The 15,945-nt window shown below is 42.8% G+C and overlaps 2 protein-coding genes across 4 annotated transcripts in view; one reads left to right on the forward strand and one right to left on the reverse strand.

The window, feature by feature from the left end:
• Positions 1-3,039, reverse strand: part of LOC119455562 (intermembrane lipid transfer protein Vps13-like) — a 217,944-nt gene extending 214,905 nt beyond the window's left edge. For 2 of the 3 annotated variants that reach the window (XM_037716962.2, XM_037716961.2), the window contains exon 1: positions 2,607-2,881. In XM_037716962.2, the coding sequence (XP_037572890.1) occupies positions 2,607-2,706 (100 nt within the window). In that variant the 5' untranslated portion in view covers positions 2,707-2,881. Of the gene's footprint in view, positions 1-2,606 lie in introns of all 3 variants that reach the window. The other variant, XR_007467503.1, reaches the window with a different exon arrangement.
• Positions 3,040-3,689: 650 nt separating this feature from the next.
• LOC119455567 (F-box only protein 28) overlaps positions 3,690-15,945 on the forward strand; it is a 36,760-nt gene continuing 24,504 nt past the window's right edge. The window contains exons 1-3 of the mRNA XM_049668868.1: positions 3,690-3,822; positions 13,662-13,805; positions 14,890-15,138. Of these exons, the coding sequence (XP_049524825.1) occupies positions 13,677-13,805; positions 14,890-15,138 (378 nt within the window). The 5' untranslated portion in view covers positions 3,690-3,822; positions 13,662-13,676. The remainder of the gene's footprint in view (positions 3,823-13,661; positions 13,806-14,889; positions 15,139-15,945) is intronic.

A 15,945-nucleotide genomic window follows, 5' to 3' on the forward strand; every position in this document is an offset into this window, starting at 1 on the left:
TGCAAATAACCTGCAGGGCCAGTCATTGTTTGCTTGTGGCGCTGACAAAGAGCACAGCTGGCAACGTACTGCTTCATTGTTTTCCAGAGTTTCGGCCAGTAAAACCTCTGGCGGAGCCGGTGTAGTGTGCGTGTGAAGCCAAGGTGGCCGGACGTAATGTCATTGTGCATCAAACGAAGAACCACAGGGCGCAGGTTTTCTGGCACTACTAAGAGCAATGGAGGGCCGTCAGCTGCGTAATTCTTCCTGTACAGCAAACCATTAGAAATAGTAAATGGCTGCCCTGGTGAATCATGCACAGATTCCAATAATTGTTTCAAGGCAGAGTCACGATGTTACTCGCTCTTGAAGCTACTGAGGTCTGCGAAGTCTGACGAAATAGAAACTAAATAGTCGTCGAAGTCATTGTCCTCTGCGTTCGCGTACAGTGACAGGAGGCCTGAGAGGCAATCGGCATCCGCGTGGCATCGTCCGCTCTTGTAGGTAATTGAAAAGCTGTACTCTTGAAGGCGCAACGCCCAACAAGCTAATCGGCCAGACGGGTCCCGGAGCCCAGCAAGCCAGCACAGTGAAGGGTGGTCAGTCACTATGGTGAACTTGCGGTCGTGCAAATACAGCCAGAACTTCTGAATGGCGAATACAACTGCTAGGCACTCCAGTTTGGTGACAGTGTAGTTCTTCTCCGCTTTGGTAAGTGTCCGACTAGCATAAGCGACGACATGCTGCCGACCGTTGCAGATCTGAACAAGCACAGCACCAACACCACTAGCATCAATATGCAGTTCAGTGAAGGCAGCGGGATCGAAGTGCATCAGGACCGGTCCGGAAGTCAGTAAAAACTTCAGTTGCTGAAATGCAGCCTCACAGGAATCCGTCCACACGTATGGCATATCCTTGTGAAGAAGGGACGTCAGAGGAGAAGCAAGCTGTGCGAAATTCTTGATAAATCGGCGGAAATATGAGCAAAGGCCCAGAAACTTCGGAGGTCTTTCACAGTCTTTGGTTGCTGAAAGTTACGAACCACCGCAATCTTTTTTGGATCTGGTCGTATTCCCTGGTTGTCGACCAGAAAGCCTAGTACAAGAGCTTCACGCTCACCAAAGCGACACTTTTTGGAATTTAAAATAAGGCCAGCTAGCCGTATGCAGTCAAGCACGATCGATAAGCGGCGATTATGTTCTTGAAATGTCGTGCCATAAATAATCACGTCATCTAAATAGCACATACAAATTTGCCATTTGAGTCCGCGGAGCACTGTATCCATAAACCTCTCGAATTTTGCCGGAGTGTTGCACAAGCCGAAAGGCATAACGTTGAACTCATATAGGCCGTCGGGTGTTACGAAGGCTGTCTTCTCCTTGTCCAAGGGGTGCATAGGAATTTGCCAGTATCCTGACCGCAAGTCAACGCAAGTCAATTTGATGTTACACTAGGTGGTAAAGATGGCATTCAACAGAATGGAAGGACAGGAATGCAACGTACTGAACGTGGCCCAAACGGACAATGCAACCACACACATATCTTTAACCTTTTAGAGTGTATACAACATATAAGTAAAAGCAGATCCTCTGGGACAGCCATCTGTTCTCACTCGTAAACCAGGCTCGGTGGCATATACAAAAGGCAAGTGTTTTGTGGTAATGCTATTTTTCTTTTAAGCCATAAAAATTGTGTTTTTGCTTTCTTGTATATATATTTGCACTGGTAAGCAAAATGAAGCTTCTAAAGTGACAACGTTCCCCAATTCCACTTGACAATATACAGATGAACGTGACTCAGTGATTCATGTACAAGTCTACAACAAGAGCACACAACACAGCATGTACGTAGCCTGTCTAGGCAGTACACAACATGCTGATAGGCCAATAGCACTGCTGTGTAAGTGCATGAAAAGCAGCTATACTATTTATACAAAGTAGTAAAATATGGCAAACAAGATGACGCACAGTGTGGCTGCAGAGCATCACATAATGAGCACATTCCACAACAGTGTACTATATGGGCAACTTGTGGTCTTAATTGTGATGGAACCATTGATAGCTCCAGAGAGGAGAAGGAGTGGGTGAGTGCTGGAGCTGGGTGTGTACGCCAGAATGAACGCAAATGAAGCACAGTTAACTAAATTATCTGCGACACGTTTATTGTAGCTTCGAATTCAAACCTACACTGCGATGAATACACTAGGCAACATGTGCCTGGCACCAGTAAGTCTGCAGCCTCCGTAACATGCGCAGGTAAATACCGCAAGCGTTTAAACAAAAAAAAAAAAAGGAAGAAAACAAATAAAAACCACATCTAACTAAAACATTGTTGATGACCAACACTGAACACCACGCGACTTCGACAAATTGCTTCGTCTGGTGCTTTTTTACTCCCTTGGCGTACGCAGTTTGCAGGCGTTCTTTCGGTTTTATTGCACGTAGTGGGTACAGCTGTAGCTCCATGACGCGCCGAGGTAAAAAATAGAAACACCTCTGGTGCAAGTGGTGCCGGCACGCCACTGTACGCGATCGTTGTCACGGCGCACGTTGACAGAAGCTGCACGGCGCTACCAACTAACAGCACTGCAAGCCTGTGACTCACACTCGAGGAGAATCGAAACTCACCGCCCCATATTCCCAACTTGAGCTGGGACGTGTCCAAGTTCTCAATGTAGTCTCCAAGAACGTAGTTGACAAGCTCGACAACCACCGATTCGAAAACCATGGTTGGTCGCCGGCTAGACGAGAACGGTCGGAACGATCCTTAGCGAGAAATTTCGTTCCACATGTCATGCAGCGAGCGTCGAATGCCGCAGCACGCTCGGGCCTCGCGTTGCAAACTGGCAACTCCCTCACGTGCCGCTCGCTCCGCTCGTTCTCCCCAATGTGGCGCGGATGTGCGCGCGCCGTCACGCCCCCTCCTGGGGTTAGATGCAACATGCAGAGACAAGAGGTGGGATAAGCCAGGTGCTGGATAAGCAAATTTGAGGCCCCCGAAAAGCTTTTCTCGCAATGAGCAAGTCGCCAACGCTCGCGGTATCTGCCAACTCCTACAGATTGGCGCTTGGTCTCTCGCTGTTACAATCTGTGTTGTAACAATGTGAAGACTCGAGTGTTTTCTGTCTTTTTCCCCCATTGTATTTCGATTATTAGGGGCTGCACAGGCTCTTCGAACAGAGAATATCTCACGTGAAAAAAAAAAAAAAAAAAAAAAGAAAGAAAGAGAGAAAGGAACGAAAACGGGCAGGCGATATGGGGATACTTTATTTGCTCACTCACTCGATCGCATATGCGCTGGGCGATCCTCCAGCACAAATGCAACCTTTCTGTCCCGTGTCTTGGTAGATTTGTCCCTATTTTTTCCTGCGATGTTCTTGTAAATGTTTTGTGGATCCCTGGGCGTGGAAAGTTTCGGCCAACGACGTTCCCCGGGCACTCGGTTGATAAAAAATTCCGTTACTCGAATCACGACACGCTGAAGTAACCTCACCGAGCCACCTCGAAAAAGTAAATAAATAAATGCACGCGTAATGGCACCGTGACTAAAGAAGAACGTGCGATGATCGATGTAAAACAAGAAAAATAAGCAAGCACAAAAGAAAATAAGAAGTTTATTTTTTATTTATTATTTCTCGCTCCCAAGAATTCTATTGGTTCGCTATGTCACATGACATCAAGTACGTCTTCAATGGAATAACGCTGCGCTCGTTTGGTTGGCTGACGCTCGGTGCGTTGAGGAAAGTGGTAGCCGTGGTTGTGGTGCCGAAGCTGCGGAGGTGGCACACTGGAGACGGTTCTGTAAAGATGTAAATGGGTGCTTGAAACCTGACGTGCACTACAGGTATTTTCACTGTTTCATCATGCATGTGAGATGCTGAACTTTGTACGCAAGCTGCGTTCGGAATACACCGCGCGATGTCAGACAGGCTCAGCGTTCAGAACTGTGATCGACGCTCGTAAGCGAGTCATCGAGGAATCGACAAATTGCGGCTTTAAATGCTAGCTAGCCATACATGCTTTTTGAGGTGTTTGTGGGGGATATCCAATTTGAACATCTTCTACTGGAATGAAGTGATTGATAGCGGCTGTGGTAACCGATGCTCGCTTGACACAATCGGTTTCCCGCTTGCTTTTTGGCCCTCGGAAGTTTCCAAAGTACTGACCTTCGAACAGAGGGGCCAGACTGTTGCCTGTGTCGAGAACAAATAAATATAAAAATTACGGAAGTAGCAAACATATTTATCGGAGGGTTAATTTTCCGTAGCATTGTGCGGCTTAAGCTTGCCTGCCGAACAAAGGGAACCGATTTTGTGGGGGGGTCGTCTATCACGTCAGGCTATAGCGAAATGAAGGCGATTGTAGCTGATGTCAGTCACTTTCTGTTTCCTTCAAAATAAATTTTCTCACTCGTACGCAGTATTTTTGCGTAACGCGAGTCGGGAGTATCGCGTGGCCCCGTTTTTTCGCTTCAGATTGTCAGCTATCCCGCGGTAAAATTAGAACAGTAATAGCTTCCTTCTATTATAATACAGTGCCCTTCCTGGCCTGTATATATACATGAAACTTGTTAGCGTGCCTTGCCATATCTTATGTTCTTGCAGTATTGAGCTATAGAAAAAAAAAATAAAGAAATGAAGCAATCGCGTCAAAGCTAGCACCGGAGCCGTGGTCCCAAGGTAGATTATCGATCAGCTACCTCCGCTATTCAGATACAAGCGTTTATTCGGCGTGTGATGTAAACATTCATTCGCACTCGCAGATTTTTGCTATGTTAATCGCATCCGATATTGCAAAACCGCAATACTGCGCTATCGTCAGCATCGAGGCAGTGCTACAACCGTATCACGCAATTGTGGCGACGTAACCCAACTCTTTGTTCGGCATCTTACTAGAGCGTCTCGATCATTTGGATAAAATTATTGCACTTTATTTTTGGATAAATTCAGGACCTAGCCTTCTCTGTCATGTGCATCATGAACTAATGTAGGAAACATAAAAGGTACACTATTTTGCACTTGAATTACGAAGCAGGCATAATACCCTAGTCACACGGGGCCTTTTAGATCGCGATCGAGCCGGAACGAGATTGAATTTCTCGATCGGGATCGACTCCCCTCCTCAGATTGTGCAAAGGGGCCATTCAAGATCCAGGAGTTTAATCCCGATCGGATTTGATCGCGATCGAAAGCGCCTAATACACACCAGCTATAGAACCCATGTTCAGAGAATGCATGACCCCCTTTCTCTTAGCCCGTTAATCCTCACTTCTACGTGCACTGATTTTTCTAAGCAAATTTGGAACAAACGTGCAGTGCATTGTCCTACGTAGATTGTAGCACTGACCCATAGATTCGTACAATGCTGGGGTGATAATTTTGACCCTACATGGACGTACAGCGTACTTGGAGGTAGACTTTGATCTGCCATTACCATATCACAGGACTTGAGCTTCTATAAGTGAAAGCTATGCAGGATTAAACAGCATTAAGACAGGCAGTGCTGTGAATAGATAATTATCTTATGGAATGTACTGTCCAGATGCAAGGCGATAAAAAGAGCTATTTGGGCAAGTCACATGTAGCACTGTAGGTTGTCGGGGCAGGACCAGGATGAGTGACACAGCTCCTAGGAATATGTTTACCAGACATACTTTATATATCTGAATAAACCTGCATTGTATGAAAAATGCTTGCTTGTCAAGTGAACTATTCCTCTCAGCGGATGTCTGCTTAATGTATCTGCCGTGGCTTTTCAAGCTCTTAATATCAAAAGAACTTGCCGTAGGGAAAAATAAAAATTCAGTCTTCTGAAGTTGTGTTGGCTGCAACAAATAAATCCCGTAAACATGCATCTTTTAAGCACATGAGAGGAAACCATACAATTGCAGCTGAATAAACATGCTTGACATGTGCAGAGAGCAACCTGTCGGTGAGTGTGAGATTGTAATGGCATGCTAGGATTAACTTGCCTAAATGTCACCTAGTTGACGGCTTGGCGGTGGGTGTTGAGAAGTTCGAGTGAAAATGACTCGTGAACATCAGCTCGTCAGACCGCATTGTTAAGTCATGGGGGCATAGCTCGGCACACTCAAAAAAAAAAAAAATACTTATAGTCACCACACAAACCCCATCATGCAAGTACTGTAGATTCAGCGGCCATGTAAAGATACAAATTAACTCACCTATGTAATTAATAGAAACCTTAATTAAACGAAGGTAGTTTGCTTTCCTGGGAAATATTGCTTGCTTTATTGGCTTTTCACATCTTTGACTAACGCCTACATAGTTATCAGTGTCGGAAGACTGAAGCACATAGGCCATTGTAGTTGCATAGGACATGTAACAGGATCACCTTGTGCAGCACCACCACTTTTATAATAGTAGTGTTTCTTTTTATTTTCTTGGTTTGGGGGTGGGAAATAGCGCAGATTCTTCTTGGGTGCCTCAGGTGGGCACTGGATCTGTCGCTGGGCTATACACAGTCATTGCACAGTCATTCACATTTGCAGCTAATCACAGTATCTCGTTGAAGCCACTGTCTTGCAGGAAAGTTACAGGTTCCATTCTAATGAGGCACACATAGACAGCGGCGCTCTGCTGTCCAAGAACGTTTTAACACTTAAAGGCATGATGCTTGACGCATGGTCAATGCAGACATTAGGCATGACATCCATAAACTCTTTAGTGGCTGAAGCTTGTGCCATGATGCTTACTGTTGAGCGTGTGCTGAAGAAAATAATGCAACTGTCATATTCACAGATCCCTCGAACAGACTCTAATAAGGTATGTTAAACTGGATTGGTAGATATACCGATCAAGTTGGTAGACAATAGTAGCATGCCAAGGAATGGGCTTCTCCAGTCGACCTTTCTGCCTATCTTTCATTAAAGCGACCGCGAAATGATTCTGATGATTTTGTACTATTGTACTGAGTCATTAGGGTACATCCTTCTGATCATTAAGTGCAGCATTTAAGTGCTCCATGTAAAGCATGTAATTTATTATAAGGCTTTAAAAATGTGCATCGCTACCGATTACATCGGTGCGGCTCCCCAGAGTTTTCAGCCCCAGAGTTTTCGTGTCCCTCTGCCTGCAAAGCAACATGCAAGCGGAGTGGCTGCAACGCGTTGGGCTGTTGGTATCCGATCGGCGCCAGCATCTACGTGTTTGCGGCTGTCACTTCACACTGGAGGATTACTACCACAATAGAGAGTTTTAGCATGTCTGGTATTCAGGTAAACGAAAACGTAGGTCGACTGGGTGTAAACGTCAACTGCCTGCATGGTGCAATCACCTGGTGGCACAGAGATAATATAGCAGTAACAAAGTGTGTTCTACTTTGTTGCTGGTGTAAATTTTCAGCAAGGGCATAACCGTGAACATGTTGTCTCTTTAAATGTTTAAAATGATTTACACTAGGTTACAACAGTAGCAGCTCTCTGTTTGGCTGTTTAAGCTCCGTGCTACCAGGTGGCTGTACCGTGCAGGCTGCTCGGGCCACTCACATTTACGCTAAAGCCCGTCATCACACAGGTAGTACAATATGGAGGGGCTTTAGTTTACGCCTCTGCCGGTCCGTCAAAACGCCCAGCTCACCTGCGGTTACCGGAATGCTAGACATGCTTGGCACTGTGACAGAACGCTCGCAACGCACGCTGCTTGATCGCTTTTGCTGGGGATCAACGGCCAGGTGGCTAGCGGAGAAGTAGACGAAACATCATCACATGATGACTCAGAGCCAGTGAAGGTAGAGCTTAGCCCCGATCACTCTGTGAACAAGTTGAGAAAAAATGCATAGCTAGAAAGGAGGGCAACTTATAATCGTCCGTAGCTCTCTTAATATCAAACGCGCTTCACTTAAATTGTGGCGTGAATGTTTTACTGTAGCTGTACCCTACGTGTCTACGAAATTTGTCCGAACAGTTTCAGGTACCCTTTAAACACATCTCTAAAGATAATTTATTCTTCCTAAAAAAAAAGTTTTATTTCAAGCAAGTTTCTTAGAATGAACCCAGCCCTGCCTTGGAAAGAGACAGTATTTGGGGTGGCTTTTATTTCTGCGAAAGGATGAGACATTGCTGCTCTTTCCCTGATATTGACCAGTGAACGGCTTCCCTGTTCAAGTTTAGGACAAGAATTCTTAGCTTGAAATGCATGACACTATTCTGCTAACCAAGCGAGACGATGAAATTTATGCAGAATATAAAACCTATTTGGAACTATTTTTATATATGCCTTTAGTTTCTGAATATCTTGTCTGGTTACCTTTCTATGCCCCTAAACGTAAAAAAAGTATGGTCACTTGTGAAAGATTCGGGCTTCGTACCGGGCGTAGGAGAGTTTTGTAAAACAATGTATATTGTTTCTTATGGACAGATTGCAATTGAGCTAAAAAAAAATAATTTAGCATTATTATGTAAAAAAAAAAGAATTTTTAATCTGAATTATCATTGTTGAGAATGTTGAGGTGTTTCATAAAATGTGCATAACCAACAATGCTGCAAATTACGTCGTGGCCTATATATCTATATATTCTGCACATCCATGGGGCCGAAATGTAAAAATGCCTGGGTGCTTTGCATTGAGAACCCAAGGTGGTCAAAATTAATCCAAATTCCCCACTGCATGTGCCTAAATATCGTGTCACTGCTCTGGCATGTAAAACCTCAAAGTTAATCTTAATATTTAGATTACACATTCTATTCAAGGTGCTCACAGGCTCCGAAGTGTAGTATTGCGTGAGGGGGGTTACAAAAGGTTACAAAACAATGAAAAGGAGCAAGAATTTTGTTATACATAAATTCATAAAATGGAACTTATACAATAGATAGTGATAAAGGTCATTTCTAGATTATACAATTCAGGCTGGAGTAAGAAATTTGTAAATATACAGGTAATTTAATTTAAAACACGTTCACATGGCATTTGCATAATCAATTCGAAATCAACATTTAAAATGTGCACTTAACTCTTGTCTAAAAATCACAGGATTAACAATATTTACTATTGTGTCACGAAGACCATTATAATATTTAATAGCCTTTGGCAGGACGGATGAATTAAACACTTCAGTTTTGCCAAAGAGGCATTGAAAGCTATGTGCATGATGCAGACATCTTAATGAACGGAATGGACGAGTTAAGGTTAAGGAAAACGAATGCTCACTGACAACTATTTTGTGCAATAAACAAAGTAGCGAAATAATTGGACGTTTTTCTTAAAGCGGGAGTGTTAGGGCTATCTTGATGCTTGTTACACTAGAATGTATGCTATAATCTCTGACGATCAAACGAGCGGCTCAGTTCTAAATGCTTCAAGGTCATTGATTAGTTTACCATCGATGACGTTATCTTGCCTACCATCAATGATTATGCGGACAGACTTCCTATTCACAATATCAGGATTACAGGAGAGGGTGTTTTCAATCTGTTGCTTCACGTTAATATAAAGAAAAGTCCCGGTCCTGATGAAATCCCCAATGAATTCCTTTATAGATATACCGAATGGACATCCAAGTTTTTAACACTAATGTTTCAATCATCCATTTCTAGTGGCTCGTTTCCCACTGCCTGGAAGCGCGCAAAAATTGTGCCCATACATAAAGGTGGTCCAACCTCTGACACTAGCAACTACCTACCGATATCGCTCACGAGCACCTGTTCTAAAATGCTAGAACACATTGTATCAAAGCACCTGCTCACCTGTTTAGATGAACATAATTTAATTTTTCCAGATCAACATGGCTTTTGCAAAGGATTGTCCACCGTCACTCAGCTTATTGAACTTGTACATGACCTTTCTTGCACAATTAATGCTCGCGGCCAAACTAATATAATATTCTTAGACTTTGCAAAGGCCTTTGACAAGGTGTCCCACAAAAAGCTTTTACCTAAAATCAGTGTTACCTTCAAAAATTTTGCCCTTACGCGGTGGTTCACTTCCTACCTTGCACATAGAGAACAATATGTTCAGCTGGGACATCAGCAATCTAGTTTACCTCCCGTGGTATCTGGGGTACCCCAGGGTAGTGTCTTAGGGCCCCTTTTATTCCTACTTTTTATAAATGATCTGCCAAATGACATCACCACCCAAATGAGGATGTTTGCCGACGACTGCACTTTGTACAAGAGAATAGAGTCACCAGGTGATCAGGCTGACCTTAATCTTAACTTACAGAAAATTAAGAACTGGTGCGATCAGTGGCAAATGCAGCTTAATCCAACTAAATCTGTTTTTATGTCCATCTCTAGGAAAAAGAATATTCAAAATTTTTCATACAGTATCAACGGTCATGAACTTGCTCTAGTTAAACAATATAAGTACCGAGGTCTTATATTTGCACCCAACTTGCTTTGGAACCTTCACGTAAATGAGCTTTGTGCTAAAGCTAACAAAGTATTGTGGGGTCTGAGACGTAACTTGCACTGTGCCTCCCCTGAAATTAAAATTTTAGCTTACAAAACCTGGCTGAGACCCATAATTGAGTATGCAAAAATAGTATGGGATCCCTACACCCAAAGTGGCTGCCTAAAACTAGAGAAGGTCCAGCGCCTTACTTCTAGGTTTATATTTAATAAATACCGCCGTTTTCACTCTCCAACTGAATTATGTAAACTTGCAGAGCTCCCACCTCTACAAAAACGTACCGAGTATGAAAGGCTTAAATTCCTGTTCTTAGTAATTTATAACCATGTCAAAATAAGATACGACAAGTACTTCCAAATCAAGACACAGGAAACATCACGGCACAGACACAGTATGAATATACCTCCTCCCACAGTGCACAATGACTGCTTCAGGTATAGTTTTTTTTTTCCCAGGGCAATTCAGCAGTGGAACTCTTTGCCAGATTTAATTGTCCAAATAAAATCAGTTAATTCTTGAAAGCAATACATTGCCTTATGTACTCTGATGCACCCTGATGTTCTGTACTAATACTGTGATATAAGTCAAAATGTGCTCTGTAATTATATTGGTAATGTGTTTCATATCAGCAGTGCTGTTTCATTTTCTTTTTTTTTTTCTTTTTTGTGCATTGGTCAAGTGCACTAATGCACTTTATTATGTATGTTAAATCCACTCCTGTAATAGCCCATCATATGGGCTGACAGTATCAATAAAAAAAAAAAGTTAAGTTTGGTAAAGTGATCAAATGGGCGCAGCATTCAAGTTCATGGCTGACAAATGTTTGATATGCTAGCTTGCGAGTAGTTTGAGGAGCACCGTAAAGATTATGCTTCAGATAGCCGAGTGTACATGATGTTTTTGCTGTAATTGTGGTGATATGAGTTGACCATGAAAGAGTTGGTGTAAGACGGAGGAGGTTCTACTCTTGCGCATATGCATGCGAAATTTGGCTGAGATTTAGTTATATTAAATACAATAATTTTTGTGGGCAAGCAGGGAAAAAGCCTCAAATATAAAGAGTTAAGTGAAATTGAAAGTTTATAAACATTTTCATTATTAGTTTAGATGCTCAATTTGCGTGAAATTTGGCCAGAATGCAGACCAGTTTTTCCAGAAGTGTAACACGTTCAAAACTATCCTTTTGCATGTGTGGTATGCTAAGTGGTTTGCATGTTGAGCTTCCTCCTTCAGGTAGGCTTTCTTTGCTGCACTGTGACAGTGATTTAACTCCAGTTATCTGTTTTCCGGACATTCTTTTGATTTTTCCCTGGTCTCTGTTTGCTTGGAGCGATCAAATTCTGATTTGGAAGGATGCCCAACTCTTGTAGAACCTCCTCAAACTTCGTGGTCTTTGTTGAACATAGTATGGCTATATAGAAGTGGCTTTCTCAACTGAAGTTCATGAAGCAAACACACTCACGGCTTCCAACAACCGCATTTGCGAGATCTCGATTATAATTCCAAGGCCAATTCGCACACGCGGTGCATCCCCTCGCGCAGACATAAACACAGAACAACACGTAGAAGATATACATGCAACAGAGGTCAGTCACGCGCTGCTCTTCAGTCAGTCAGTCAGTCAGAGATCAAGTTTCATTTTGCTGGGACCTGCATGATGAGGAGTAAATATTTGCATTAGCCAAGGAAGCTATCTTGACTGTGTGTACGTAGCTTTGGCAGATACAAAAATGTAACAGCTACAGTGTGTGTGGGGAGAGGTATAATATGCCATAGCGTTATGAAAATGCAGGAGGAAAATCAAGGCCAAGGCATAAGACATGCCGTCACTGAGGGGTGTGTGTTATGTTATGTGCGGCAGTTCCAAAGACATGTACGAAAACATTATGTTTAGGAATTACAAAAACATGAGGACTTGTCAGATCATTGGCTCCAGCCTGAGGCTTCTCATATTCAGCCACTGTTCATTGTTTCCATTAGCTGTGTGCCAAAAAATGATTTCATGTCATGCTGATTTGGTCAGTCTACGTGTACACACACTGAAAAAGTACAAATTGGCGCAAGAAGACAAGTATAAGGATGTGGGGCACAGGATAGGTGTTCCAACTAGTTGAAAGATAAGCACCTCCCCTGTGCACCATCTTTGCCCTTTCTCTTTGCACTACGATTTTTACTTCATTATGAACCAACTTGCCCAAGAAAATGTTTTGCTAAGTAACGTTTCGTAGAATGAAATTTTTTTTCTTGGGTTTGCCAGGTAAATTTCTTCACCCATTTTATTTTTTCCTAATTGAGTCGTGTAATGAGCAAAATGGAAAAATGAAATAAATAGGAAGTTTTGTATACGTCGTAAATAATGTGGAAACTAAGGTGTTAATGTATGTCCTGGACGTACTGTTGGTCATCTTGTTTATGCTATAGCCAACTTGCAGCAGCCTTAAAAAGACCCAAAAGCCATTGTCTCTTGGAAGCATGACCCTTGCACTTGTTGGCTGATGCCAGAACAGGCTTGCAACTTCTGTTCAAAAGACTGCCATCTTCCTCCCCCCCCCTAATTTGATATTACCGGGAACCAGATAAGGGCTTCTTGTCACAAGAAGTTTCACCAGAGAGAAACAAGAATTTTTAATGCTTACCACTGGTGCACATTGTTTGTCATAGCAACAGAGTTAAGCAACATAACTCAGTAAATGCTTAAAATTGTCTCTTGGTTGCATTATGTCCTTGTGTAACCATTACCTAATTGAAGGGTGGTATCTAATCATGTGATGGAATGCGTATTGATGCTTTTCTGTTGTGCCAGTATATTGTCTACAGATTTATTTGCATTGAAGCAGTTTTAAGTGGCGTGATGTAGTGGATACTTCATGTTGTTGATCTTTTGTAAATCTATTCATTTAGTACTGACTTGTCTAATCAGTGAATAAAAAGGAATATTTAACCACAGTTTAGAATGCTACATAATGGCTATCTGCCAACTAACGAGCAAATGCTCTCACCTTGGACACTACAGATGTAATTACTTGGTATTCATTATTACGTTTGATTGTGAAGACATTTGTTACTCAAGGACATTGCACCCTCTCTGGTCATAGGGGAATGATTGTGCAGTTCATAACAAAATGACAAGGAGCAGTGCAAAACTATGAGGCAGTTAACACAAACTGACAGGACCTATGCCTTCCAATGATTATTATGAACAATCAATCAACTGGCTCAAACTAAGATCTTGCCGGGCTCTGCAATTGCACAGTGCTGACAAGGAGAGTTTTCATTGTGTAGTAAGCTTTGCATGATTACCTTGTTTCTTTGACAGTGCTCAGCTAAAAAGATGGAGAACCATGGCATGGACACACTGGACAATGAACAAGGGGGCATCAACTTGCTTGACCTGCCCTCCGAGATCATCGAGAAGATTTTGCGGCATACAAACTTTGCAACCATTAGCAATGCGCGCATGGTAAGCAACTGTGGAACCTTGGCTAATCTAGTAAACATTAGCCATCTCATTCTCTAGATACTTTAATAGAGGTTAAACTATGAAGCCCTCTTGGTGCATGTGTGCAATGTGCTTATGCTGCGTCAGCTTTCTTGCTACTGTGCTGTTTTCAAAGTTTTTTTGGTAAGTTCACATTCTGCAAGGGAGAGCTAACGTGGATGTGCTTGTCATATGATCCGTGTGAATGAAAAGGCCAGCTGGATTGGGCGTTGTAGACGATAAGGCTTTTGTTGCACTAAAATAGCATTAGCTTAAAAACAAATTTCCATTTTTCTTTTCAATTTCATTTCCCCATTTTCATTTCAGTTTAAAGGAAGGGAAGATTAGTTGTCAGGATCACACGCAAGCCTGACACAGACCTTTCAAGAGCCCCACTTTTTCTTTTTTTTTCTTTCTTGAAGACCCTGTAGCAGGGGTATTGCACAAGGTGCTCAAGATGCTTGTTTGAGACCCTTGAAATCTCTAATACAAAAAAAAAGTGCAATCGGAGCTCTCTCTCTTGATGTTAAATTGAGAAGGGAACCTTTCACTGTTCATATTTGTGACCGCCTGTGAAATATTTATCAACTTAAAAATGCTCCATTTAGGACACCACTGTCTTGAGTAGGCTGAATTTGGTAGTTGCGATGTACTTTCATGTCACAAATGACTTGTTCTGAATGAAGGTCATGTTCCAAGTATCACTGCTGAAAGTGTTAGCACTTCACCATGTTTCTAAAGGCATTATAAATGTGGCGCCAATATGCAACACTTTCATTAAGACGGATCAGTTAAATAAAGTATTTCAGGAGTGTTCTTTCTTTGTGTTTGTTTCTGCCCATGTTTTGTTTATGAAAAGGAATAGGGTTACTGTTGCAGTTTGGCACTTAGAATATGGATGAACGTGACAGAAGTTTTCTCCAAGATTTCTAGGGGGAATTTCTGAAGTATAAGTTCTTCATGAATAAAATTTAACTTGGACACAAAACTCACCCCATTTTTGTACGTTTGCAATTCTAGAGGAGTTCCCAGAAAGTAACTGGCAAATTGAACATGTTTATTGTAGGTGTGCCACCACCTGAATGATGCCGCGTCTGGACTGCTCAACTCTGAGTTCGTGCGGCTGCGGTTGGCAATGCAGCAGCGCTTCCAGGGCATCAAGGCACAGATGCCACGACGGGAGTCTGCGCGCCGCAAGCACCCACTGTCGCGCGAGTGTGACATCATCGAGACTGTGCACATGCGCTTGACCCTACTGCAAATGACTTTTGGAAAACACATTGAACGCAAGCACTGCTGCTTCTTCCCAGGGGAGGTACGCTGTTTGGGCTAGTGGCTGGTCTTGGCCATATACTGTACTACATCATTCTGTTCTGGTAGAAATACTACTGCAGTGGCTGTTGCGCAACCTGTCTGTTAGGTCACAGTGCGAGATTGGTTGCCTTGCACAACCTCCGTAGTTGTCTGAACTTTGTGAAGGTGGTCTAAAATGTTTCTACAGCACTCGTAAAAAGCATTCACAGCAGCGAGAAAGAATTCTATTGTCAAAGGGACACTACAGAAAAAATAGGTTGAATAACAAGAAAGCCCCTCTTACCACGAGAGAAGGCTTGGTAGGTAAGCCAGAGAAGACAGAAACAAAAGAAAGGTGCCGACAGCCTTAGTAGTTTCTGCACAAGTGACATCGTAGATTTTATACCAACTGCTCGGGCTTAGTTAGTTGTGTTGCATACAGTGTAGACTGCTTATAAAGTGAGTCGCGAATATCCGCACTATAAGCAGTACCGCACTATAACCAAAGCAACAATTTTCAAGGCCCGCACATATGCAAAACATGTGCACCGAGCCGCCACGCGTATGCGACAGTCGAGGAATGCGGCTAGAATGTTTGCATTCAATTTACCGTCGAATCTCGTTAATTTGAACCAAATCACGCGGCGGTGCCTCCGACCGGCATTTGCTCCGGCACCGCCACAGAGTAAAAGCTTAATAGAGACCCCTCAATGTCACACGCGAACAAAACAAAAAAAGAAAAAAAAATGCGGTGGAAATTTCACCCTCTCTCAAATGGCAAGGTCGCCAATTCTGCGTTGCGCCGGAACATGCGTGTACGTGCCGACAT

Source organism: Dermacentor silvarum, chromosome 6 (assembly GCF_013339745.2).
Source record: "Dermacentor silvarum isolate Dsil-2018 chromosome 6, BIME_Dsil_1.4, whole genome shotgun sequence".
Lineage (NCBI taxonomy): Eukaryota > Metazoa > Arthropoda > Arachnida > Ixodida > Ixodidae > Dermacentor > Dermacentor silvarum.